The sequence below is a fragment of the Prorops nasuta genome, unplaced genomic scaffold (assembly GCF_024137725.1).
Source record: "Prorops nasuta isolate Cenicafe-Biocafe unplaced genomic scaffold, Cenicafe_Pnas_1.2 PNAS00032, whole genome shotgun sequence".
Lineage (NCBI taxonomy): Eukaryota > Metazoa > Arthropoda > Insecta > Hymenoptera > Bethylidae > Prorops > Prorops nasuta.
The window spans coordinates 2,170,968-2,198,053 of record NW_027116829.1 but is presented as its reverse complement, the minus strand read 5'-3'; the positions used below and the strand labels follow the sequence as shown (position 1 = coordinate 2,198,053).

Genomic DNA, 27,086 nt, shown 5'->3' with positions numbered 1-27,086 from the left:
GACCGGTGACCTTTCACCGTGTGCAGAGGCTCGTGTCAAAGTCTCGCGTAAACCTTAACTCGAACGTTGCGCAACATATGTCCATATCATCCAATGTAATAAATATAGCACGAGCTGCTTCTCGCATACGCGTCGTTTTCTTTATTTTCTATCGATTCGTCATCGACTGTACGACGAGACCTTTGCTGCTTCGACGAATAACACTAGAGACGATCCGTCGATCGCAAGTTTGAAAGAAACTAGCAATTTCCGAGGATAGAAGTGTCTGCCAAGAATCCGAGTTATCCATCCGAGACTGGCATTAGCGTGATCTTATTTGGCCGAAGAACTCGATTGGCATTCGCGAAGCGTGTAAAGACTTTCACCAATCGTCCCGATCATGCGTCTATTTTATTGGCCGCTAATAATAGTGCGCGTTGGGACAGCTGGATTATTCGTCAGAGTTTCGCAGTGCTATTTTTGCAAAGGTGTCCGAGAGTCGATTATGAATTTGGCCGATGGTTGCGCGGGCTCGTATATCTGTCGATCTGCTTGAACCGTGAATGCGGGAAACGTTGCTAAGACAATAAGCGAGCAATTTGCGAAAGTTTTGCACGACCTCCGAATCGATGCTAGTTGTAAATAAATGGAGAGATTCCTATCGGTATTTTGTCCACAATTTAGATTCGCAAGGAATGCTCGTTGGCTGCTCGGTAGCGTGTCAAGGAGATTCTACAGCAAATTTCCAAAGAATTCTCCCTGTGTGCATTGGGTGCAGTATTGTTAAAAGAGTTTTGCGCGATACGCGATCGTGAGATGAGATCCAGATACAAACCTTTTCCGTTTTGTCTTCTTTTCAACGCTTTGGGCTTTCCCACGAAACACGCGCGCAAAGTCAAAGTGGATGGAGGTATATGGAGCTATATCTCTCCTGACATTCCCCCCAACTCGTCCGCGGATCGTAAACTTCCATTCTTATTCGGATATATATCGGCTTTATATCGTAACTTTCACTGACCAAGTGCATCGAGAGTTTGATTCGAGGTTAAAAATTATTAGAGCGGTCCTGTTCCGGGTCATTATTATTATTAACCCTACGGGAGAATGCATGAATTATTTATGACGTCATACTATACTATACTTATTACATTATTCCTGCAGTATACACCGCGAACGCGATACTTCCCGCTCGTTTGCCCCTGGCTCGGATTCTTCAAATTAATAGTGTGAAATCCATTCTGCCTCTACCTTATATATATATATTTCTTCCAAGTGTATGTTTGCAGAATTTATAATAGAAGCGTTGCGTTTCGCAAATCAACGTTTATTAATCAATGATATTTTACTGAGCACAATTTCTCTCTCTCTCTCTCTCTCTCTATCCCTGTAAATATCCCGAGTTCACAAATTCACGAGAAGAATGAAATGAACGACGATACGGAATTATATATCTTAAGACAAACATAGTATCAGTGTATTGGTCGAGATGTCGATATAAATTAAGCTGCTCTATCATGTTATAGGTTTATATGTATAGTGTTATTAATTGTACAATCAGTAAGATAGCATTTTGTATCAATTAGGGGTCCATGCATCTTACTCAATTCTGCCAATCTCCAGCATCGATCTCTGATAAAAAGTAATAAGCTATTGAAAAAATTTCACAAATTCTATAGAGCAACTTTCACTGTTATAAAACCGAGTGAAATACATATTACGGTACATCGTATGAAATTTTGGACGAGATCCTTGATCTATGCGATCGCGGGTTATTGAGCGAGCGTTAATTAAATTGATTGGCTTACGTTTAGCGTGATTGGCACTTTTCAGCTCGTCCATTTACTATACAAACCGGCGAGGTTAGTCGGAGGATCGAAGATCGGACGACGACGACGACGACGACGACGATGAGTCGCCGAGGTAACTCGAGTTACGCCGAAAGCGAAGGCAATCGCGAGAAGACCAGTTTACTCGATCGCACCGGTGAAAGGCCCAGAACAGTCCTATCTCTCCCGATATACAGGATTCTTTTCGTCCAAACGAATTTACCCACGAGCGGAAATTGGTGAAATTCGACTGCTACGGACAAGCGATCATTACCAAGGACATTGACTGCTTTGGGCTACTGTACAATCTTTTTCTTTGTAAAATCGACGCTTAATTCCTCTTCCTATTTCGCCCCATGCATTTTTCTCCTTATCATTGAATTATCATCATTTGGTTGTATCGTTAAGCTGTACCAATGACGTCACTGGAGAACCTCGCGATTCTATATATATATATATATACACATACACCGATCAGCATCCGAAAAAGGGAGGATTCCCAGTTCGAATTTTCACGTAAATTTGAGTTAATCGTCAGGCTCGTTCTTATATCGATTGGATAATACCCAGACTCGCGTACAAACGACGCAGATGGATCTGCGAGCGTAGATTGCAAAAACAACACGCGAACAATTTTTACGATTTCAACAGCGCAGTTGCAAGGCGCGGCTATCTATGTGCAAAAGTAATTAGCGTGACACGAGTTCCTCGCGAATCACTCGGTTGCGCTGCTGTTTAATGCGCGCGATGGAACGATTCCGAGAAAAGGGGTAGCGCCTGATTGTATCGGTCCAATTTCTCTGGCGGAGAGTGTCGAGACACGGAGGGAAAAAATTTCCCTTGAATTTTCAAGTAATTCCAAGCCGTGGCGAATCGTCGTTTCAGTTTCGAGAGAAACACCGCGCGCGCCGTTGTTGTTGGCTCTCGCGATTAATTAAGTCCTGCCTCCGTGGCCTTCTAATTTAAAGCGCCAGCAGTCTCGCTCGAGAGGAACGAATTCCTCCTCGGCAACTTTGGCCCCGGCACCTTCGCGCGCGATATCAGAAACAATGTAGTTGTTTCTCACAGCAGAGCCTTGTGAAATTTGATGCCTTCGCAATTCTCTCGGAGCCAATCAAGATTACCGGAACTCCACGCTCGATTTTCTCAACCGTCTTTTCTTTATTTTTTTCTTTTTGGAAAAACTCTCTCGTTATCCGATCTCCGCCGCGCGGAGGAGCTTTCCAACGCAAAATAAGTAAATTTATATACTTCTTTCGCGTTGCTCGTTTCACCTTGCGAAATATATGGTATAATATAAATTTCTACCAAGGTTTTTGTAAAACATTCGCTCGAATGGAATTGTAAGGGGAAAAGTTTGAAAAATATCGAGTTTGGTTGGGAAGGTCTCGCGAGAAGTTGGGAGAGCTGAGGAGCTGCGGTGTAAAGATATAGAGAAGGGAAGGGGAGAGGGGGAAAAAGTTTGAGAGAGCGTTAGAGTTTTGGTCGTGCGGCGAGCGCGAGCGCGAGACGCGAGTGTCGTTTGTTTATGCGCGGAGAGATGATCTCAAGTTGGTATATGGAGAGTGAGTCACGGTGATCTTGATGAAGCCGCGTGCCGAGTTTCCTCACGTTTGCCCCCCTTTTGGGCCCGGTGGGGTCCCAGAGATTACGTGTATGCTGCAGTAATGGGTTACGTCTTTAGGTTGTACGGTGCGTGGTAGGGGTTTTTCGTCCCCGGCAGCAAACTTTCATGAAGCCGAGAAGACGAAGTTGGACGAAGTTAAAGAGTGTTTCTGAAGGGGGGAGGGAGCTGGGGGGCTGAGGCCTGCAAGGAAAGGGGCCGTTGCTATAAAAGACAGGCCGATCTCCTCGTGGAGCATCAAACACCTCAAACATGAAGGTACGTACACTTTCTTCGCTCGATTTTTATCATTCCCTCATTTTATTTTTCTCCGAGTGCTCTCAAAGTACACCAATCGTCTCTCCACTTTAAACGCTCGACACACTCGTCACTTACCATCGCCCATAAATCCCTTCTGTGAATTTACTCTTTTCCCATAAACTATATATTTACCTGCTGCATCGTGCAGTCCATTCCTCTCTTATCGCAATTTAATCCCACCTTATTTTTTACTCCAAAGTTTCTCAAATCAAACAACGCGTATCTCGAGTCGAAAACAACATATTTCCATGCATTTTAACATTTTGTAAAAAACGCTTTTACGATCCTTAACGACTCGCATTATCCTGGAATCTACCAAGATTCGCTTTTGTTTTTTTGCAAAAAGAATACAGTCGACTAGGATTTCTTCTAATTAGCGTATAATGGTTCCTCGCAGTGATAACAGTTTATATTTTCACACACAGGTGTTCATTGTAGCGGCTGTGCTGGCCCTGGTCGCCAATGCTTATGGTAAGTAGATTTCAATATGCTCGCACGTACACGAATAGTTTCTTTTTAGATAAATCAGTATAGATACGAAGCTAATATCATAAAGATATGGGACAGAGTCAAATTGGTGGATTGGAAAGCGAGAATTTTGGGACCCAATTAACGAAACGGGGGGGGGGGGGGGGGGGGGTAAACTGTACAGAGATTTAAGGGAAGGGGATTCATAAGGAAAGAGTGTTTTTGAGAGTGAGTGCAGTTTTTTGTTGTTGTGAAATTGCAGGAGGTTACATAAGCAGCGGATGGTCGAGTGGCGGTGGTGGGGGAGGTTGGAGCAGTGGGGGTGGATGGCCTAGCAGCGGGTGGTCCAGCGGGGGTGGATGGCCCAGCAGTGGATGGTCCAGCGGGGGTGGTGGCTGGAGCGGTGGCGGAGGAAAAATCATCAAAGTGATCACGGTCAGTGGGGGTGGTGGAGGTGGTTGGCCCAGCAGTGGATGGAAGTCTGGTGGAGGAGGCGGATGGTCCAGCGGAGGATGGCCCAGCAGTGGATGGAAATCCAGCGGAGGAGGATGGAGCGGTGGTGGAGGAGGCGGAGGATGGAAACCTAGCGGTGGATGGTCCAGTGGCGGAGGTATGTATATATCTATATCTGCACGCTCTTCATTTAAATCTTCTTTTCCGTTAAATATATAACTTTATATAAAGCCTTGACTAAGCGAACACTGAAAGCGTTAAACGCTAAACAAACTTAACTTTGCACGACTGAAAAGTGGCAATTACCATGGTAACGTTATAAAACTATAGTTGGCATTGACAGAGAAGTAGCTTTGATCAAGGCTGAAAGATTTTGTTAGTTCGGCAGAACCAATTTGACGCGGGATGTTGGCCCTGTGCAAACCATGTTTTCACCAATTGCAATATCGTTTTCAGGTGGTGGTGGTGGATGGTGGTAGAGCAAGAATGATCGGTAGCTGATCTCGCATGGCGAAATTTTGGCTGTTACGACCAACCGTCGGTAATAATGGTACCTGCCCATCCCCTCCCCCCCGCTCGTCCCCGCATATCATCTCTTCCGGAAAGCCAGGATGCGTCCTATGGGAGAATCGCTAGCAGAAAAAAATCAACCAAACTCATCCAACGCAGTTAAAGTGCTCCAGCCCCGGCAAGACCGGTGTAAAAATTCCCGCCGAAGGAAAATATTTCAGTATTTCTTGTCAAAAGAACATTTCCGTATGCAAAAACAGGATTGTGGTCCATTTGTGTTGTTTAAACGACGATATTGAAATTGTAAGCATCCAATCCGAGCACGGGTAATTTATGTGATAACACGCGCGGAAAACCATACCAACAGAAAACCCGCCCACCCACCCATTCACACACACACACACACTCGCAACAAGTTTCACGGAATTCTTCTACACGTCAATCCCGCTCCACGTTTTTATACAAACGTTTGTACCATTTCTATGAATGTAAAATAACAAAATTCTAATGAGATAACGAAATAAAGAATATATATATAAATACTAAGCACGCATATATGTTTTACCATCAAAATGGAGCATTTCGATTTCATTTCGGAGCATAAAATCAATGGCAAAACTAACAAGATATTAAACGAACGTTTATTCAATCAGCAATTTCCTTTGGATTTATTGTTCCCGCGGTTACGTCGAAGCCAGCGAGAAAATTAAAATCGCAAACGCTGGCTAAGCGGGCGTGGCCCTGCCGATATTGCAATAACAAATGGGATTTTCTATCGATGAGTTCAGCTATAGCAATTGCGCGTTACGGTATTAGCGGAACTCCAATATTACACGAGTATTTAGACCAGACTCTGATACAATAAATCAACCGTATCATATGCCGGCCTAATTATAACATTCTTTAAACGAGCATCGACCAAAATCCTTCTGCTGCAAAACCAACAGTGTCCTTATTGATATAAAAAAAGCCTTTTAACAAATAAATTGCTCTCCTCGTTAAAACGTGAAATTTTATTTATAAAGACACAAAATTCTTATCGCTCTATCTCCCGATTGATCTTACCTCGCGTTGCAACGAACTAGTAAAAATCATGTTTCCATATATACTTGTATGTATATACTGCTAACTGATCAAAGCGATGATTTCCATATCACTGATCGATCGAGCGATCGGCGAAAAGCGAGTCTATATATGATATAACCGGCTAGAAGGTATACGTGGGAAAATTCTTCGATCCGCGATAGTAAAATTTCGAATTGAAAAGGTGGTAGAGGATGGGCAGGAGGAGGAGGGATGATTTATCGAGGCATTGGCAAAGTAAATCGCGCGTAAATAAAAGGGATTAACCAACAACGCATATACTGGCTGCACATAAATGCAAGATATCTCGCGTATCAGTGTCGCAATATAAATTTCTATATTATAAATGCTTGCGAGAGATATAAATCTGCAATCGCCCAGATTCATCCTGGATGCGCGGGGCTTGCCGTTCGATATACGAGAGTGCTTTAAAAAAAAAGGAAGAAAAAACATAGACTCGCCTTCGTTACGACTGCCGTGAAATGCTCCGGTCCCTTTGCAAAAATATTATCAGGAGAGTGTACCTTGGTACTCGTGACGTCATCGTCCGATTCACGCGTTCGTTATTGATTTCTCACGCGAGGGTTCATTATAAATCTGCCGCATTTATTTCGGTGTCACGCACTCGAGTGTTGCGCGAGTGCGCGTTTCACCCAAGCGACGCAACGATTGCGCAATACCAGCCGATCTCTCGCAATGGAGGATAATTAACGAGGAATCCGTTGCACCGGGACGTTCCTTAAACCACAATTTTGCAGATACACCACACACCTGGACAACGTTATGAATGATCCAACGACGACGACGACGACGCTGAAAAAGCACTCGCGCCACGGTCCACTGTATAAATCATCGCTCCGATCAATGAAAATGGCGCGCCATTAATTTTTTCCACCGAGGAACGCTGGACCGGTTTTTCCCTTCGGCTTAGCCATATCCGAGCACGACTTGCCGTAATGTTATCTCCGTACCCGTGCATCATGCATGAGAAACCTCTGCGCGAATTATTGATTAACGCTTCGTTATACAGATTTATTCATTAATACTCTCGGCAAGTTTCTAACTTGGTCCCTCGATCGACGATTGTCTCCGATATTGCTGGCGCGTGTAAACCACATTCGAATAGTCCATCGTTGCACCTTTGTCCTTGCGTACGTGTATCGGGAAAAATCATTGGAAATGCTATTTATATAGCAACGAGCGGTACATCCGTCGAGAGCACTTATATAGTACGAATTATCGCTCTCTCGTCAAGCGTGAATCAGCTCTTACACGAGAGACGCGAATTATAAAAAGATTGTAGAGAAATACGGAATATTCCGTTGTTATAGTTACTGCAATAATGCATTTGGCATTTATTTAATTCGATAGGCAGTTATTTTGACACTCCAAGATTCTCAACTAGAGCATAAATTGTCGCATTAATGTATTGGACAGTAATGGCTTTACACTTGGTCGGACAGCGAATTATAAACCCGATGATGACGATAATTCGTTGCCGTTAAAATCAAACAAATATTCCCCGACACTGGCTCATTTTAATTGATCCGGATTTTCACTCGATCCCACTGTTGGTCTACAGCGATATTAGTTGAATTCGTCAAATAGCTCGGAGAACTCTAGAAATTCTTTCGTTCGAATGTTATAAAGGCGAGCTGGGAGCAAAAATCATTTTAGAGAGAGAGAGAGAGAGAGAGAATTAACGACGTTTGCGCGGTGGAAATGACAGACGGTGGCTACACAATTTCATTGAATGGTTAAATGATATTGATGACGATGCGCAATTAAATTAGCAGGAATTACGAGGTGCGCGCAAGCGTGCGCGAGGAATGGTAGAGATGCGGATGTTGCGGAAGCATTAGGGGATGTCGAGAGACTTTAAGGGTGAAAGGGCTCAGGGTGTACGTAGATTAAGAGGAGAGAGAATGGAGCGATTGACTGAGCTAAAGGCACACGCGTTACCGAGATGTTTCAAAAACATCTGCGTCACGTCCGTTCTGAATCAACCCAGAGCAAACTGTTCGCGATATACCTCTACTACACTTTCCTGAAAATCTTATATATATATATATACCTGCTTGAATAACATTGTTTCAATTTATTCCGCGATGTAACAAAACGCAACTCGCGAGATAAGAGAGTGTACGATTGAACATTTTTCACTGCAACGGATGCTTGAATTGCATTAAATGGGGAATTATTTAGCAGAGGGCTTGTGCTCTACGAGAGAGAGAGAGAGAGTGCAGTTCATTTGGGAAGCATCCCGATGGGGTGAGACTTATCTTATAGTTTACTCCTCGAACGAGCACGCGTATTCTCCACTCCCCCCCCCCCCCCCCGCCCCGCTTTTTTAAAACAGAAAGGAAGGAAATGGACACTCGAGTAACGATTACAAGCACGCGATCGAGAAACGGCGCAACGCGGAATAGAAGAGAGACTATTTCGAATTCAGAACAGGCTGAAAACAAGTATTTTTTTCTCCTGAGAGAATCCGCACCCTGCATTCGAACTCCCGTAAGATTTTTACGATCCTTTTTATTGCTGCATGAATGCGAATTAAACCCCCGCGCTACGTACACGTTCGCTCGTATTACATTACGTATATAAATGTGTATGTGCTAGTGTATGTGCAGACACGTATTTATAAGTCGATAAATTTCTTCCATTATTGAATCCGATGAAAGAGGCAACAATTTCATTACCGAATAACGAGGATTGAAATAGTTTTTCAATCAAATTCAGGCGAGTCTGATTCGCATAAAAATTATTGCGTTTGTGCGAAGATGATGGGTGAGGGAGGGGGAGGGAAGTTTGTGCTCTGCACGCGTACGTGTGGCTGGAGTTTAAAGGGCGGGTAAGAATAAGAATAAAGGGTGAGTGTTTGTGCAAGTTTTGAGAAATTGAGGGAGACGATGATAGATCGTTGCGCGGAGAGGAATTTCGGTGGAGAGTTATGCGAAACGCGTCTAATTCGAGTCTCGAAGGAAGGAACGAAGCAAGTCCAGAGGTGCGGAGAGGAGAGTCAAGTCCGAGAAAAAGTTGCGAGGGAGGCAGGGGGGAAGCAGGCCTGAATCCACGAGCGATTCACGAGACGCGGAGCCACTCGAGATCTTTCTCCTTTTTATTCCCTGCCTTGTGGATTGATGCTATCGCTGCAAGATGGAAATGCTTGTAATTTTTATAACGCCTCGCGATCGTCCCGAAGCGCGGTGAAAAGCTTCGCGTTAATGGAATACGAGTCTCTCGCTCTTTCAATGGAGCTGGCGCGCGCTTCCACTGTTATAACACACTGCCTTCCTCTCTTTCTCTTTATTGTTCGCTCTCGCTTTGTTAATAGCCCCGTTCTCACGAAAACCGTACTTATCACTCTGATATCCCGATCGCGTGATTAAAATACTCCGCGCGCGAGGCTCAATTATCCTTTTCGACAATGGACAGACCGGAATGCACGATTATTATAACGGAAAGTGAAAAAATACAATTTTTTCAAACTCCAGCAAGAAATATATATATATATATATATCTGACCTTTCTTTTTGTCCGCGTGAAAATGCATGGAGAGCGGGAGCTCGTTAAACAAAAAACTGCAGGGAGAAATAGAAATCGGTGAAAATAGATGATTTCTGAAAATAACTGCGCGTGTGAGAGTTTGATTTGGTTAATAAACTAAGACGACCGAAAATTCGGATGAACGGCTAAAAGTTGGATTAAAGTGTTTTAAAGGGAGGATATGGACACACGGGCCGATGGCGAGTGAATTTTTGCAAAATTTCTGCAATATTTTCTTGCCCCTTTCAGGCTCGCCGGTCGATCAAACGGACCAACGCGGTGGCGGCAACGGCGTTCCTATACATCTGTCGGTCAATACGACAAATCCACCGGCAATAAAACACCGACACTCGCACGCTGTTATCTTTTTTTTTGTCACTTTTGTTCGCCTTTGTCCCTATCGTACGGCGCGGTCACTCCAGTTTTTCCCTGCCTCCATCTCGCTCCCTTCCGCACCCGCTGTCTTTCCTGCTTTTGTTTTTTATTTCAAAGGGACACACGATATAGTGCACGGGGGTTCTGCACGGATCGCCCACGGGTCAATGCCGAATAATAAATTATTGCCAGTAGCGTGGACTAAAATTTTCCGGGCGTACCTCCTAGCAGAAAACGTCAGCGAGCGCGGCCGGCTGACCGGTGCATCGCAGTTTCGAAAAAATATTCCCTCTACGCTCGATATCTCATTCTACTCTCCTCTCTTCTTTACCCGCCTTTCTCTCCTCTCTAAATTTCTATCTACAATTTCTCTATCGTTCCACTTTTTTTTTTTTTGCAAAAATTTATATATAGGTATACCTACAACCGTTTATTACCACGAGACATTTTTTATTCGCCAAAAATCCTGGCACAATTTATTTTTTAACGGTCGCCGGATAATTCTTGCTAATTATTTACTCGTTGCTGATATTACTCGGTGATTACAGTCGATGCATATTGCAAAATATGTGCGAACCACGCTATTGTATACTAAATATTATTTTATTCAGAATTTCATAGAGCTAATTCTATTTCGTTGAGCAGACGTGTTTGGATGAATACCGGAAAGCTTAATAAACCTTTGACCTATATAACTCTCATAGTAGGGGCAATCGCGATCAACGAACTATGCTTGATTGACAACCAGCGGGATAAACGAAACTACTTCCCCATCAAATTTTTGTTGTATATTATATATATGCTCTTGTATGTTTATTCATTGCTGCTGGAATTTAAAGGGGAAGCGAGCGAGAGAAATCCAATGCAGGAAACCATCGACCGCAGGACCCTCCGATTAGTCTAATTGGACCGTTTAAAGTCACAAATTTTAATGGATTCCTGAGAAAAAAAAAAAAAAAATACCCCCGATCGCGCATACATTTAGCCGTTTTACGATGAGTGGGACACAAAAGCTACTAGAAAAAATTCGCTATTCGACGAATAATTGAGTAGAGTTTTATCATAATAAAATTGTTGCGCACTTTATCTCGAAAAGAAAATGAGAGCCAAGGCCCTTGATGATTATTCGTCGATCAGGGCCTGAATCGGAAAATATGAAAAGTTGAGAAATTTGTTTGGAATCCGATTTGGGGAATGGTGAAATGGAGTGAGCGTTGAAATTTGACGTTGGTAGAGCCGCTAATTGCAGCTGCGACGAACAATTAATGTCGACGCACGGTCGGCTGGTTAAAATCGAGTTGCGCGCCTGCGGCAGAGCCAGACAAGGAGAAGAAGAGGAGACGGGGTGGGGGGGGGGGGGGTGGATAGGGCTGAGCGAATACGGTGCGAGGGTTGAAGCAGGAATTGAAAGGGTGGAAAGGGGTTGAAGAGGGAGGTGCGATTAGACGGCCAAGGCGGCAGCGTGGGCGCCAATTCGAATTCGCGCAAGCTGCGCCTAATTGGCCAGATTTGTAATCGCCGTTCACCGTTGATTTTGGCCCCGACTGGACTCGACTGCACTTCCAGATATTGCAGCCCTCTATACTCCATCTCCCTCTATCCCCAACCCCCTCCCCAACCACCTCCCACGACTGACAGGGACAGAGTTGTCTCTACGAAGATCAGTTTTCCTCACTATCGTGGCTAATAAAAAAGAAACCTATCTCCTTCCGGAATCCAAATATCAAAAAGTCTTTAATCCTGATGCTGACGTTGATAAATTACTATCGTTAAAACTTATATGTTATCCAGCTATTGCAAGATGCATCTATGAAATTCATTTATCAAAATCTTGATAGTTATCAAAAACGATAAATTACCGTTATTGATATCAATGTTAAACTCGAGTGTTTTCGACAAGAATCGGACAAGTTCGAAGCTTTATTCTCTTTCCGTCGTAATGATCCTTGTATCGGTTTCTCGCAAATTAAAGAATTCCCACGGTCTCGTATTCGCAAGAAAAAGCTCCATTTTGCATTTTCGATGAATAAATACAGGCTCTAATGTATGGCGAGAGCGTATTCGCTTTTATATAAAAAGTAATAGTGCTTTCAATTAACTTAATTTGAACGAATAGCAAAAGTCGAATGATTTTTGGCACTGTTCGATACGAAACTATCCTACTTTATAGGCAAACGGCGCGATAAATGTTTAATTCCTCCCTCCTGGGAGTCGTCATAAATAAAATATCACTTTTGTGTAAAATTGCATCGCCTGCATAACTGGCGAGAAACAAATAACAACTCGAAATCTTTCGTCGTATAATCCAACTACCGATTACTGGACAGATCGGTGTCACCGGTATCTAGAATCTTTCGCAATATTAAACGAGCAATCGACATAGAGTGATATTTCGGTTAGGCGAAAGGGTTTAATAAGAGACGAACATGCGCAAGACCAAAACGAATCGACTTACTACTTCGGAAAATGCTTATACTATCGACTGGCATAATTCCACTAGGCATTCTTCTCAATTTAGTTGACAAAAGACCCTACACAGTCGCAGTGTCTTTGTCGAGCACAAAGTTTTATAACCGCGCGCGTACTAAAATCTACACTTTTACATACACTACCGTTTTATTCCATCACTCGATGAATATAGCGAACAAATAAGCTAATCGACAACCAGGAAAACGATATTCAGTGAAATTACTCGATAAAGTAGGAATTCACCTTATGGCGTGATTTTTAATAGTCGACTGACATTTTAAACTATCGAGAAAAAAAATAAACAAAACCCAATGACAAACGTAGCACGTGGAATAAACGCCGCAAGAATTATCCCATATCCTATCGCGGCGATGTCAATTGTAAACTGAGCGATCCTTTGTTCGCTAGGTCAACGCGTCCTTGCTGAATGACGCAGTTGCGAATAAAACATACTAGTTCGAACCGCGCTCTTGTTTACCAAAACACAAAGTCTCTCTCTCTCTCTCTCTATAGCCCACCGAATGAACTCCAACCTTTAAACGTCGTCAACTGGAGCATCCGATGCTGGAAGAATGTTGTTATTTTTTCAGAGTGCTCGCGGGTCAAAGGAGAACGGAATAGAAACTCGTGAAATCCAAGCATTTTGAGAAACTGAAATTCCTTTAGCCGGAAAATGATTGCATTACGCGTGCATTATACAAGTGTATGGATGACGAGCTTTTAACAATTGGAACTAATTAATCGAGAATTGCCGTTTAATGCGCAGCAAATAATAATTGCCATGTTGCGCGTGATCAAAGTCATCCGGTACATCTATTAGACGAGATTTGGTGTGTGTGTGTGTGTGTGTGTGTGTGTGAATTAAAGCCAATTGGCTATTCAGTATTATTACCGATATTAATCTATCGAAGCGCGGATGGATGGACGGACAGAGCGAGAAGATATCGGAGAAGAAAAAATGGTGGTTGGCGCGATTATTTACGCTCGGCGAGCGGAAATGAAGAAATGGTCGGGCTATCCGGGCCTTCTCTCGCCGCCACTACCGACCAATCGAATCTTGATTCAATTAGCAGACCGGCGACCGAAGACTGTCACTCGTTCGATTCGCCTTTCCTTTTTCTATGCATTTTCAGCCTGAAGGGGTCGGTGGGGTTCTCCGTTCCACGTCTTTTCTTGCTGAAATCTGAATTTAATTATGACCCTTCACGTAACCGTTTTTCCTCTGTCCGTGGCCTATCTCGCTCTCGCATCTTCCTATAGACGCAAAGCAAACTCTCCCTACAGCTCCCATTATCCAAACCCTTCGCCTCCCAAACGTCTTATCTCGTCGCACTTTTAGACAATTTTTTAATACATTTTTATATCGATTTCACACAGTTATAAACGTTAAACATTTTCCCCAGCTTATAATTTTCCGATAATAATAGAGACGAACAATGTTGGACAGTATTTATATAGTTTCGTCCGGGGGAATATTTCCGAATGACCATTTGCAGAGAGTCGGTAGTCGATTTATACATATATATATATATATATATATATATATACTGCAGATATAAGCGTTTTAACAAGCGCGTAGCTTACATTTGGCGTGTGGATTTTCCCGTGCTTATTCAATTCGCTTAACTGCACGTCAGTAGTTAAGAATAACAGGGTCTGCATATTACCGAGGTATATATGGTAGTTGGAGCCTCGTGTATCCGGAAGCGAGCAGTGAGCAGCATCTCGCTCGAAGGCAGCTGCAGCCACGTGCATTGCGCCTGACAACTCCTATTATCGGTTTTATTTTGCACAGGTATGACGCGCCGCTTTTCCACGTGTCCTGCGCGCCTCCCTAGAAATCAGCTGCCATTTCTATCGATCATCCGGATCGAACCAACCGTAAACACGCTGGAAATTGGCCCGCGAGGTCCCGCGAGCCCGTTCCGATCGTCCTCCACCTCCACTCTTTCCTCGACGATGTTTACCTTTATGAAAAGCACAACTTTTGCCCGACGAGCCGAACAACCGGGAAAGTCCTGTCCATTCGGTGTACATATATAGCTTACGCGAAAAGTTGTCGAATGGATACGCGTTGCAGAGGAAAGTAGCTTTCTTTCGGGCACATTGAGCGAGGAACGTCAGTTTTCGAGGTTTTTAGAGTTTATCGATCGCTCGGAACACCTTAAAATAGGTGGAAAATTGCTAATAGCTCTAAATAAGAAAAGCGTTAAACATTCCGGTAGTTTGGTCTTTAGGAATTCCGTGGAGTAAAAACTCTGCTGAAGCTCCCATAATATTTATGTGATTTTTTACAGCTGTAATAAAATTGCTTTACACAAGTCTTTGGATGAGTTTTACTTTTTTACTCGTGTCAGCTTTATTTTAGCGGCTATTTTTGTCGAAGGCTCTCCCTATCCGCAGCCAGGGCTTGTTTACTCGACACTCCGTCTTCCCTTCGCACAACTATCGATTGCGCCATCTCATTTGGGGTAATTAAACTAATACCAATTAAACGAACCGATGACCGTTAATTAATGGCCTCTATCCCATTTCGCGCTCTTCCTATCCCATCCCACGTTCGCCTCATGATCCTCCGCTGAGATTTCCGAGTGTATACGTGTGTGAGCGCTCACCGTTCGATAACCGTCGATGACCGCCGATGGTTCGTCGCTCCCTGTCAACGTTAGATAACGATTTCGCTGCATGCATGCACTTTGAAATTAGTGCATTTTTTACACCTCGATTGACCAAACATTACAGCGTCACACACACACACACACACACACACACAAAAACGCGCGCGCGTCTGTTTTACATAGCGTCAAACTTTGTACACCATCGACGTCGAATTTTAATTTATTACACCAAAGCTCGTTTCTATCCCTCTGCGAACGGTCGAAAAATCACCAAAGCAGGATTTTCCAAGTTTATCTTCCGGTTTGCGTATTTTTCAAGGCTGATCAAGACAATAAATCCCACGCAGGCAGATTCATCGAATCGAAAGGTACATAATGGGTACGCGCGCACTTAAACGTGAGCGATGTCCGATCTGGGGTTGGAATCCCAAGACCGGCATCGATTACCGAAGCAATTTGCGAGGAGCCAGCTCGACCTGCGCGAGATTTCCTGCAGGCATCGCGGAAATTCCTCGAGAGCGTCAAGAACGGTGAGCCGGTCGAGTGTACGGCAGGCGGGACCCGCGTGGTTTTCCTCGTTAGTACAGAGTTTTCCCCGAGTGAGTTTTCGGGCGAGAAAAAATATTGTCTCCGCGTGGGGGCGAGGGACGCGACACGTCTGAATTATTTGGAGAAATCGAGCAAGCAAATATTTGCTTGAAAAATGCATCAAAGTGCTCGCTCTCGGCCATTATACTGAGAGAAAGCACATCGCAGGGATTGCAGTGGACGAGACAAACGAGCGGCGAGACGAGCGCAGGGCAAACGAGAAACCGGCAGCGAACCGCGCGTAAATAACTCTGCAGGATTTACAATCCTTTATTGCCGCACTATATGAACCGTAAACCATTCCGCGCGCTCCTATATCGATCCGAAACCAAACGTCCGGTCTGAAACCGGCCCTCTTAAGCCCCAAACACAGGGGGATTTTTGCCTCGATGAAAAACTTGTCGAGCAAAGGACGACACTGAGCGAAGCGTGAAAAATATTAGGAAATAAGAGAATCGAATCGGAAATCTTTATAGCGATAAAACGCGCGGAGGGTTCTTATCGCGAAGGCTGGTATTAAAACGTAGTTTAAAGGGAGGAGCGTATAAAACAGAGCAGTAAAAAGTGTATATAACAGGACACGGTAGCTCCAGGGTCCAGGAACGTTAATCCCTCCAGGAGAAAGCAGCAGAGCAGGTACTTAAGGGCTAATCCTTAAAACTTACATAAGTTAAACTTTCGGTGAGTTTTGTAGCTTGATAAAGAGGGCATCTCGCGAGAGGAGTAGGTGTATAGCGAAGGGGAGAGAAGGGGAAACATAAATAAGACGAGGGACTAAGGTACACGCACGCACACACACACACGTAATAAAGAAACGATTTACCGAGGACGATCGTCGGAGCGTTGATCGCAAGAGCGTGCGTAAATTGAGATTTTTCTTGGAAGGCTCGGGGTTCGAGAGTTGGAAATGTTTGCGAGCGGGCGAAGAAGGGGGATTTATTATACATATACGTATGTATATATATATATATATATGCAAGGGTAAGAAGAGAGAGAGAGAAGAGGCTTAATAGTTGGCACAATGGAATGGATCTTGCAGTCTTTTACGGCACACTCGGCGAAACAATAGTCGAACGAGTGGTGGCGATAGACCAGAGGGCGTCGAGGGTGTTGTGGAGGGGCTCGTACTACCAGGAGACGACGAGGAATCCGTAGCCCCGGGTTGGATTTTAACGACATACTCGGACACAGTCGTTGCATCTTTCACTGCTTCTGCTTCCACTGCAGTTTCTTCGTCCTCCTCCGCTCCTTCGCAGCTTCTCCGCTATTTCTCGTAACGCACACTGGAGCCTTTATCTCTCTCTCCCCCCCCCCCACCTTTCCTCTCCCTTCCGTTTATTGAAATAACCTTCATTTTCGTAAGCGTTTATACAGCGAGCCAGACGTACGAAGCTCGTCTATTCATGGCTGCTGTACTCTCTGCCGCAGCTTCAGCTAGTTCTTCTCCATCATGTACACGACACGCTGCACTGCAACCTGCCTGTCCTCTCTCGGATCTGTGTTTGCGATGTATCCGTTTACGCGCAGTATACTAAAGCCCCCATACGTATACTCTGCTGTGTATATGGTAGGTAGAGAGAAGCGAGGAGAGGAGAGGAGAGCGCGCCTTCCGTCCTCCGTCGCTTATAACGTCAAAACTTTCGCTCCCCTTTCCGCAGCCTGGTGTGTCCGGCTTTATTGCGTTGGACGCCGACCGCTTGTATGCTTCAAGAGGCAAACGTTCATTTCCCCCCTTCACCTCCTTCACCCTTACACCCCTCTCTATATCTACCATTCCACGTTTTTCAAACTTCGCTTTGATAGACACGAAAACTTTCATGCTCGAGATTGCCGACGTTTATCAACACTCGCTCGCAAACTACTCTCTTTAATTATACGCCTTTCAGCGAGAATTTTTGCAAATTCTCTACCAGGCCTGAATACACCCTGCTAATTTGTCAAAGCATCGAGGATTTTAACCGATCGCGGAGTCCGAAGCTCCGCGCTGGCGAATGAAATAAAAATGAAGAGACTTTTATATTAGCAGGGAGGAGGAAGAAGAGCCGACCGGTGGGAGGGGGGGGGGGATCTTCCATCGGGATAATGAGAGAGAGAGAGAGAGAGAGAGAGGAGCGAAGGAAGCTTTTCCGCTGCTGCGAGCGAGACCGAAGAATCGAACGGGCGATGAAACATCGAGAGGGCTAAGAAAGTTTCGGAACTGAATTAGAATGAAAATCGAGTTTTATAGAGCGCGTAGGAAAAGCGAGTAACGGCATATCCCAATGGAAATCGGATTAAGTTTGAAAAAATTGGTGAAATTGCCGAGGAGATGGTGTAGCGGCCAAGTGGTGCGGGTGTGGGGAGGATCGATCGTAGATTTGGGGTAAAATCGAAACAAACGGTAGAGACGGTGGTCTTGTTAAGGGGAATTTCATTCCTCTAATAAAGCTAGATCATCTCGGCGTTGTGTTGGTGCTGGTGCAACAAAAGAGCCGGAGCGTTTCTCGTTTAGGCAATGGCTGGGGGTGGTGGTAGTGGTACAGGAGAAGGGAGAGGAGGGAGGAGGGAGACGCAAATGGTCGCCGAGCTATCCGGGTAAAAGTAGCTCTCGTGGCGCGCGTCGCGTACAATAACGCGCATTCTCGACATGCACACACACACACACACACACACAAGCGCGCGCACTGAAACATCGTGCGTGCTGCGGCCGCGTTTCTTTCGTTCTCATTAGCCCCCTCCCACTTCTCCTCCTCCTCGTTCCTTTCCCAAGCTACACCATCCCTGTAGATATATATGTATACGTGTATAGTCTTCCCTATTCTCCACTCCTCGAGACACAGAGAGAAGCTTGAACAAAGCGAGGAGAGAAGCCAATGGTCCGACGACTACGACGGTACCGTGAAAAAAATGTACCGAATTGCGAAGTTGGGGTTACCCCCGAGAGAATTCTCTTCTGCATGGGAGTAGCCGAAGGTGAAGGAACTCGAGGGCTGTCTGAAAATGTCAGGATTCGAGGAAGAAGCGATTGGAATATTCGAGATTCGGGAATGAGTGTGATTGGCGGGTGTGGGTGAGCGGGATACGATTGAACGGTAGTGGGGGGAGGGTGGAGGAGGGTGAGGGAGAGGAGAGTGAATAACGTTGGCGAAGGAAAGAAAGAGAGGGAGGGCTGGTAGGTTGTGTGCGGGGTCGAAGGACCGAAGGGACGCTGGAGGAAGCGAGAAAAAGAGTGAGATCGGGGCTGGAGGGGGAGGAAAGTGCAACGGAGGGGTGGAATGGCAATGGAGCAGACGTAGTGGTAACAGTGGTACATGCAAGAGTATTGTCGATGGTGTAGTGGAGGGAGGGTGTGGTGGGGGATGGCGTTGAAGGGAAGGGGTGAAGGAACCGGAAGATAGCTAGGCGCAAGAGCAGGAGAGTTTGTTTCGGTGTGCTACGTAAAAGCGAGGAAGATGGGGTGCACGTGGTCCTTTGGAAGGGGTTGAAGTCTAGTGGGGGGTTTGCTCGGTGGAGGGTGATGCGCATGTGCGCAGGTATTCGCGGGGGGTCGGTCGGTACGATCAGTCGTGGCCGGCGCTGCCGGAGGCCAAAGACTTGGCGCGCCGCGTTTTCTGCCGGACGCGCTCCTCGTTCCCTTCGCTCTTCGCTTTCCCTCTCTCTCTCTCTCTCTCTTTCTTTCCATCTCGCGTTTTCCCCCGCCCACCCCCGTTGGTATCTCCGTCCAATTCACCCCTTATCTCCATTCCGAGCTGGCGCCCCGTACTCGGGGACGCCTCCACCCCCACCCTCAACCCTCCACCCTCTCACCCCTCCCACGACTCTCTCTCTCTCTTTTTCTATCTCTAGTCGTTCCATCGAAGCCGACTGAAAGTTTTAGAGCGCTCGGTGCCGTCGCGCACGTATGACCCCGCTTAGGACCGCGTGCATTCTTGCGGCCATTGGCACCCTCGGACCCCACGCGCCACGCCGAACGTCTACGTGCACGCCGACGCCGACACCGACGCCGCCGCCTCCGCACCTCCGATTCGGCCCAAACTAGCCAAAATCCACGAGCCTCTCCTAGTTCTCCCTTGACCACGATCCCGCGGACCTGGCTCCTTCGTCCTTCGCGTCACACGCCACGCGCCAGGATCTCGCAACTTGTCAGGATGCTGACCCACTGCCTCATTTTTGCCGGTAAGTCTTTCTTCTCAACCCTGAACCATCGAAAACTCAGCTCTCATATCCTCTTTGCTCGTACATGTACCATCGTGCATTCGTAACCTCGCACAAACGCAAATTATCCTAGATATTTTACAACAGCGATTATCACCTCCGAAATCGATAGCTCCGACGGATCGTCAAAGTTTATTTCAGTGTTTATTAGAGTCAGTTTCCGATTTCCGGCAGAACTTTGAAGAGACCAAGGCTGGCTAGACTGATAAAGCTGGTAATTTCAGAACTCTTGTCCATCGCTTGCCGAGGATACCCAAATTACTCGGTTTTATGGGACGAGAAATTGTTTATCGCCTGTGCTCGATCGATAGAGGTAAAAGCACTGGATGAAAAAGTCTTTATTGGTGTTAGTTTCTTCAGTGTTTCAGTTTCCCTGTGCTATCCCAAAGTTCCACGGCGAGATTCCTCGCGGGGGAACTTGCAGAGACTTTTTGACGAATGGCTCGCGAAATATCTCCCGAGGAATATACCGGGCGTTTTGGGATTTTCATGGTGCTGGGATATATATTGGTAACGCGCAAGGACTGTTCTCCAAATGGAAAGTGCAGTGTCGAGCTGCCGGAGTGATTTTCAAAAGTGTCGGGCCAGTGCGAGATGAAATTTGAGGAACCAGCTGCATTTCGAAACGAATATTTCTCGACGAGAAACTTCAAAGATCGCTGCAGTTTCGCGCAGAGTGAAAAGTCTAAAACTCGCGAGAAAACTGCCTATTCATGCTCCGCGAAAGGAAATCGTTGAATCGTAAGCTTTTCACATGGTTGCCTCATCCACGTGTTTATTGGGAAAGAATTTTTTATTCGTCGAACCATTTATGTCTTTCAAAGTTAAAAAAAATTGCGAATGATCTCTCGTATTTTGTCAACTGATGGAGTCAAGATTCAAAGAGAGAGAGAGAGAGAGAGAGAGAGAGAGAGAGAGAGTCTGGCTAGATTAAGCCAGAGTTGCCGTGGAAAAATGTTTACGGAAAAATACTGTATGGACGAAGATTTTGTTTATTCCGGCTGAAAACGGAAATTGTTCATGTGTGATATGCACACAGGAATAGCTGGTACGTTCGTGTGTTTGCGAAAAAAATATTGAGAATCTGTGGGTCATGGGAATAGCTGCAGCGCCGGTGCCCTGGTTTCCACTGCGCTCGACGAACCTTTCGGATATGTTGAAGCCTCGACCACTCCAGCGCGATAAAAATACTGCTTTTCCTGTTTTCTGAAAAATAATCGCGAGACTCCTGTATATATATATATATATATCTCGACGGTGATTCCTCGCTCTCGAGCCGACAGCTACAGCCTCGTTCTTGCTCCGTATAATAATCGTGCGTGCGTCGAGAATTCTATACTGGACGAATTAACCCTACCTATATATAATTCCGTTGCATTGTATCGCGTAACTATATAAAATTTTAACGATGGCAGCATTTACGTCAGTTTATATAATTTATCGCGGAGTACGCTGACCAAAAGTATAATGAAATATTTTTATAGCATTTTAACATTAGAGGATTTTTTTTTTGCAGGCCGTCTCTTTTCCATATAGAGAATTCAGGGGGTGGATGCATGCGTCATAAAACTGGCTGTAACTGTGCTACGTTGAAAAATCCCGTGCTTCGGGATGTCTTTAATTTATACGGTTGGCAGAGGTAGGACGGGCGATGTAAAGGACGGGAGAGAGGGAGGGGGGGGGGGGGGTGAGGGTCAGGCAGACAGCTCGTTTAAAATAACTGGCTGCCCGGGTGAGATTTCGAAAAGGATTTTCCAGCTGCGACAAATTAAAAATGTAGCGCGAAAAAACAGGCCGGTGCCTGACAAGCGGTCCGCGGCACATTTTTCAAAAGACTCCGCCCGGCAAATGTTGGCGACAACCTTACTTTATTACAATCAGTCGAGTGCGCGCTGCTATCATCCTAGAGAAATGGGAGAAAAAAGTCTGGAAATCTTGTCGTTTACGTCACGCGCCTTTCCACCGGGATAAATGACAATGGAACCTTTTTTTCTCCAACCAACCAGCAATATTTCCCTAATAAGATATTCAGCCATCATATCGCGTGAAAAAAAGCCCGTTGCAGGTGCAACGAACCGTGCTAGCTCGCGTCTGCACAAAACAATTTCTCCCATTCAACTCGTCGACTGTTTCTCTCTCTCTCTCTCTCTCTCTCTCTCTCTCTCTCTCTCTCTGTCACGGATTTTGTCTATACATCTGTATATATATGCATAGGTGAAGAAGCGATTCAGCGGGGCGACGTGTGAGAGTGCTTTTGCGTGTGAATCGACGTGGTGTGCGGAGGCACGTGTTCCGAAAAGTTTCGTTTGTTCGCGCGCTGGAAACGAGATAACGCCGTACACGTCACACGACTGGAAATCTAATTTCTGACGCAACGTGATCGCCGCCCTATCAAAAGGAGCGCGAATGAAGGGGGGGGGGGGGGGAACGACCAACTATTCGAATTTCCTTCCTCCTCCATCGCGCCATGTACCTATATACATATATATATATACGAAGCGTCTCTCGAATCTTTGCCTTGGCCATCGACGCACGATTAATCCCTGAAACTCGCGTACGGGAATTTCGCAAAGTTTCACCAGCGGTCCGACTAGTGGCGGATTTATCTACTTGGATTCTCGGGACGGTCTTCGGGAAACGAATCGGGTCGGACGGCGTCTCTTTGTTATAGCGGAACAAATGCTGCAAGATCGTTTCTTGTACGAGCAAATTAAAAGAAGGTGTATATATATATATATATAAAAGTCTGGTGTGGACAAATGATACGAGAGAGGATCTCGCGCGCTTCGAATACAAAACGGACTTTATTTTCTCGATACAAATGGGAGATGAAGGTATTTCTAACGCGTGCGAATTACAAGCCGTATTTTTTCATCAGATGAGATTAAACGGGTATAATTGGATAGACTGGACGGAGATCGAGTGAACCGGAAGTTGAACGTTCGATCGGAGGAAGGGGTCAATGACCCGGCTGGGGCTGGATAATACGTTAAACTCTTCTGGATGAAGATAATCCTTCTTTGCTTACCATGCCTCTCTCTCTCTCTCTCTCTCTCTCTCTCTCTCTCGCTCATTCCCCCATAGCAGACTTGCGCAAGTGCTTCGAGAGAGTTCACTAATTGCGGCTGCCAGGACTGCCGTTACATTCGAATTCTGAATCTCTTTATAATCTCGTCGAGTTAACGAACTTGTTGAAACGTGACTGTCTCCGACCGCTACCACCTTCGACATTTAAGATTCCTGCTGGCCTCGCAAATACTTGCTAGATTGCGAGAAAAGATGGAATCACGTACCTGACCAATCAAACCACGTCTTTATCAGAGGAGGACATCCCGTCTTTCGAGGAGGCACGGAAGAAACTTTAACCTTGCGAGCGCATATACAGCTGCGGATTAGTATAAGTAAAGGGACGTACAATTTTTCGAGGATTTTACGACGCGTTCGAAGAAACGGGCGGAAGATTTTTCTGAGATAGGACTGATTAATATTCGAAACGCGTTTAAAGCCATGTACCATTGTACGGGAGCGGGAGCAAAATGAAAAATGGAATCGGTTAGCACACGCGAGAGCTGCGCTTCTACTCGAAGAGCGGAGCACCTTCAATTACCGAGCTTCCTGCACTTGTGTTGAAATCATAGTAGCAAAACAATTGGCTTTTTCATTTGGATCAACGACTGCTATAAACATGTATATATATATATAAGGAAAAGACGAGCCCGGTGATTCGGCTAGAAATATTTTGCACAGAAATTAGTCAGGTTGGATAAATGCGCGTTATTTTCCGGAGAAATAATTAATTAGCCAGCGGAGGCCATAAATCTGTCCGGACGATGGAAGGACGACGGGAAGACGATGCAAATGATAATCAGGCATCGTTGAGGGTCCTTCGTTAATCTTTGAGGGAGAGTCCTGCGGCAATTCTTACCACGTCCCTTGGCCCATCCCCTGGCTCCAGTCCCTCCCCACTCTCTAAGAGGCATCGCTAATTGCGCGCAATTCCGCAGGAGCAAGTCTCTCGAATCTGAAGAGCCTTTAATCTTGACTGGTGAGCCTTAACGACGTCGGCTGTCTCGCTGGCAAGGACATTCTGAAATTTAAGCGTTTCCCACGAAGCGGAAGGCTTCTTAATAAGGCACCTACCACCTTCGAATTCCGCCATGGAACGGGAATTGGGAGGCAGTGCTGCGGTGTACAAGCCGCTGCCAAGATCCAGAGCACCCTCGCGCACCGCTATCCACGATGCTCGCGTTAATGGAATATTTTAATAGCTGAGTAAACCTTTAATCACGGCTTTCTCGGCCACCAGAACACTCAGAAATTAGGGATAAGTGGATGAGACATTCGCCCATTTGCGCTTGCCAGACGAGATTAACCGGCGAAACCGACCGTTTCGATCGAGAATCAGCCCTTCCACCTCCTCCTCCTCCTCCTGTACATATATATATATATATATATATCTTTAACAATAATAGTCTAGAGTGTATTCTCTGAATTTCGTCGAGACTCGCAACAGCCGAGCATAATCTTGAAGGGAAGGAAGAAAGACGTTAGTTTGCGATATAGTTATATACACGTTGGATGAAACTAAAGTTGAGTCGAGACTCGGTTAAAGATGGGAGAAGGTTGGTGGGGGTTGGGGGAGGGGGGGGGGATGAATCGTAGAAGTTTGAAAGTTGGCGCTGCTGTAATTTGGCGTGTAGGTTCCGCGTGTAAGGAATCCCTGGTCGCTGAGAGTGTTGCGCTGACGGGGGTTGGGGGAGGGGGGGATTAGGCAGCTCCCAACTAACAATGGCTGGCTAATTTAGCTCGCGCGGATCCGATTAAGACGTAATACAGCGAAAAGCACTTTTCCCCGAGCAAATCGCATTACGGGAAGGGGAGTCCTCGTCTACCGTGAGCAGCTTTTTAAAATTCAGACCCGCCGGGCGAAAAGTCGGGAGATATTGAAATCATCCGGTCCAAGTTGGCAGTGCGGCCACGTAAAACGAAAGTTATCGCTGGATCATCCAGATTTATCCTCGCGTCTCGCGCGCGGCCAGCACTCGCGCGTAGAGTGCCGGGAGACGTGTAACAAGCCGAGAAGAACTCGACGAGTGGAGAGACTAAGCAGGCCCTTTTTTTTTTTTTTCGACGGAATTTAACAATTGGGGGAGGAGGAAAACTGCGCGGAGAAATCGATAAATGGCTTGCAACGGGCACGTCCTCCGATTACGCGGATAATGCGAAGGGACGTGACGAGCCTACGTATATTTTCCGATGGTTGCTCGCCAGTCGACTGAATAATTTATTCGTTATGAATATAAACTCGAGGAAACTGATTCGCAGTGGCGCGAGCGCGTTAACCGTGCTGGTTTCAGCAGCTTGATAATGGCGCAGCTTAGAAACAAGTTGCTGCTGCTGGATGAGATGTGGGGAGGGTTAAATCTCCGGTCTCTGTCCGTCCGTCCGTTCGTTCGTTTCCGTCGTGCGAAGCGAAATTCATCCGAACCGCGTCCCTCCACCCCACCCCCCCCCCCTCGAACCCTCCGCAGCCCCTACCCTTCGCTCCACTCCACGTTCCGTTCCGCTCACGACTTCTCGCGAAAAGCGCCATTCCCCCTCCCCCCTTCCCACCTACCTCCTCCATACACCAGCTCGCTCGCCATCATTTTTACTCATCTCTCCCGAACCACTCATCCCGTCCAGTCTTCTCTTTTCTTTTTCCGATACTGATTTACGTCACTCGCTCGTCGTGGGAAGCGAGAGCTTCTTCGAGTTTCATTTTTTCTCCTCGAGGATCAGCCACACACGCCAGTTGGCTGATTTTCATTCATCGGCCAGACTTGGCAGAGGAGGGGGGAGGTTTCGAAGAGGCAACGAGCAACAAAAGACGCTCGTGCACGCTCTCCTTCGCTGGCCCTTCAAGTTTGTTTTATGCACCACCCTCCTCCGAGGGCTATTCTCAAACAATCCCCTTTAAGGACGGTCAAACGATTAAAACGAGCGCGTATTTCGCTCACCATATGCGCCCCTTTTCACATCACACGACCTCGATATATACCCATTTTACCGCCTCGCCTCGCCTCGCCTCGCCTCGCATTGCTCGAGAAACTCTTTCAGCCAACTCCTGCACTCGTACTAATTGTCGCTTGGCAACAGCGGAATATAATACGTACTTCCATTATATATACACTCCTTTCGTTTTACTTATCGAGTATCGTACTTTATTATAATAATTCTGGAACATCGCGTTGTCGTTTGAGAAATAGGGAGGTACTCGGTGATTCATTGGAACGAATTCTTTAACAGCGAGAGCTCATCAATTTCCTCGAGGGACTCTTTAGAAATTAATTTTTCCCACCGAAAATCTGATGGATTCTCTCGAGAGACTCGAGTTTCATTTTGATAGTTGTATCAGTGGTGTGTGTCTTATCGCGCGCAGAAATTTTCATTCGATTTGGTCGAGCTTCGTTCCGGAGCAACGTGAATTCGAATATCGAGAATGAAACGGCGAGTATCGAAAGTTTTGCTTGGCGTGGCTCGACGGCATTATGGGCCAGCGATTATACGTACGGTGCAGGTGCTTTCAATTCTATGTATATATATATATATTTCGCGCTCGTAATATGATGAGTGTACCCCACGCGCTATTCAATTGATTAACTTGGAGCGCATATCGATCCGTATAAATGGAGATGACAAGATTACCGCCACGAACTTTCAATCCAATCACTGACACATTTTCAATTTCAAAGTACCAAAAAGTACTCGATTCTTCATTTAACGATCAATCTTTCGCGAATCTCTCAAATTGACGAAATAAAACTAATCGACGAAGCATATATTTTGTATTAAAAATTCGAACAATGCGATAAATTAATTTCCACGTTGCAAAGATGGTTCGTTGTTGACGTTGGATATTCAGGGTGGTCCGTGCAAGTTATCGCAGCAAAGTCATTTCTATTTGTCCGTGAAATGTGATAACGGGTTAACACTCGTAGGTATAACAATATTTCGCACTTATTTGTTTGTACGGCATGCGCGTTATTTGACGAATCCCTTTAACTGCTG

The 27,086-nt window shown here is 45.7% G+C and overlaps 2 protein-coding genes across 7 annotated transcripts in view; both read left to right on the top strand.

The window, feature by feature from the left end:
* Window positions 1-4,112: 4,112 nt before the first annotated feature.
* LOC136783126 (ctenidin-1-like) lies at window positions 4,113-5,030 on the top strand. The gene is made up of 3 exons (XM_066742986.1): window positions 4,113-4,200; window positions 4,460-4,807; window positions 4,981-5,030. The coding sequence occupies exons 1-3, from the start codon at window positions 4,113-4,115 to the stop codon at window positions 5,028-5,030; spliced, it is 486 nt and encodes a 161-aa protein (XP_066599083.1).
* A 14,545-nt stretch (window positions 5,031-19,575) lies between these two features.
* The window catches only part of Dscam2 (Down syndrome cell adhesion molecule 2), a 71,590-nt gene continuing 64,079 nt past the window's right edge, over window positions 19,576-27,086 (top strand). For 2 of the 6 annotated variants that reach the window (XM_066742937.1, XM_066742935.1), the window contains exon 1: window positions 19,579-19,997. In XM_066742937.1, the coding sequence (XP_066599034.1) occupies window positions 19,970-19,997 (28 nt within the window). In that variant the 5' untranslated portion in view covers window positions 19,579-19,969. Of the gene's footprint in view, window positions 19,998-27,086 lie in introns of all 6 variants that reach the window. The other 4 variants (XM_066742939.1, XR_010824220.1, XM_066742936.1 and 1 more) reach the window with 4 other exon arrangements.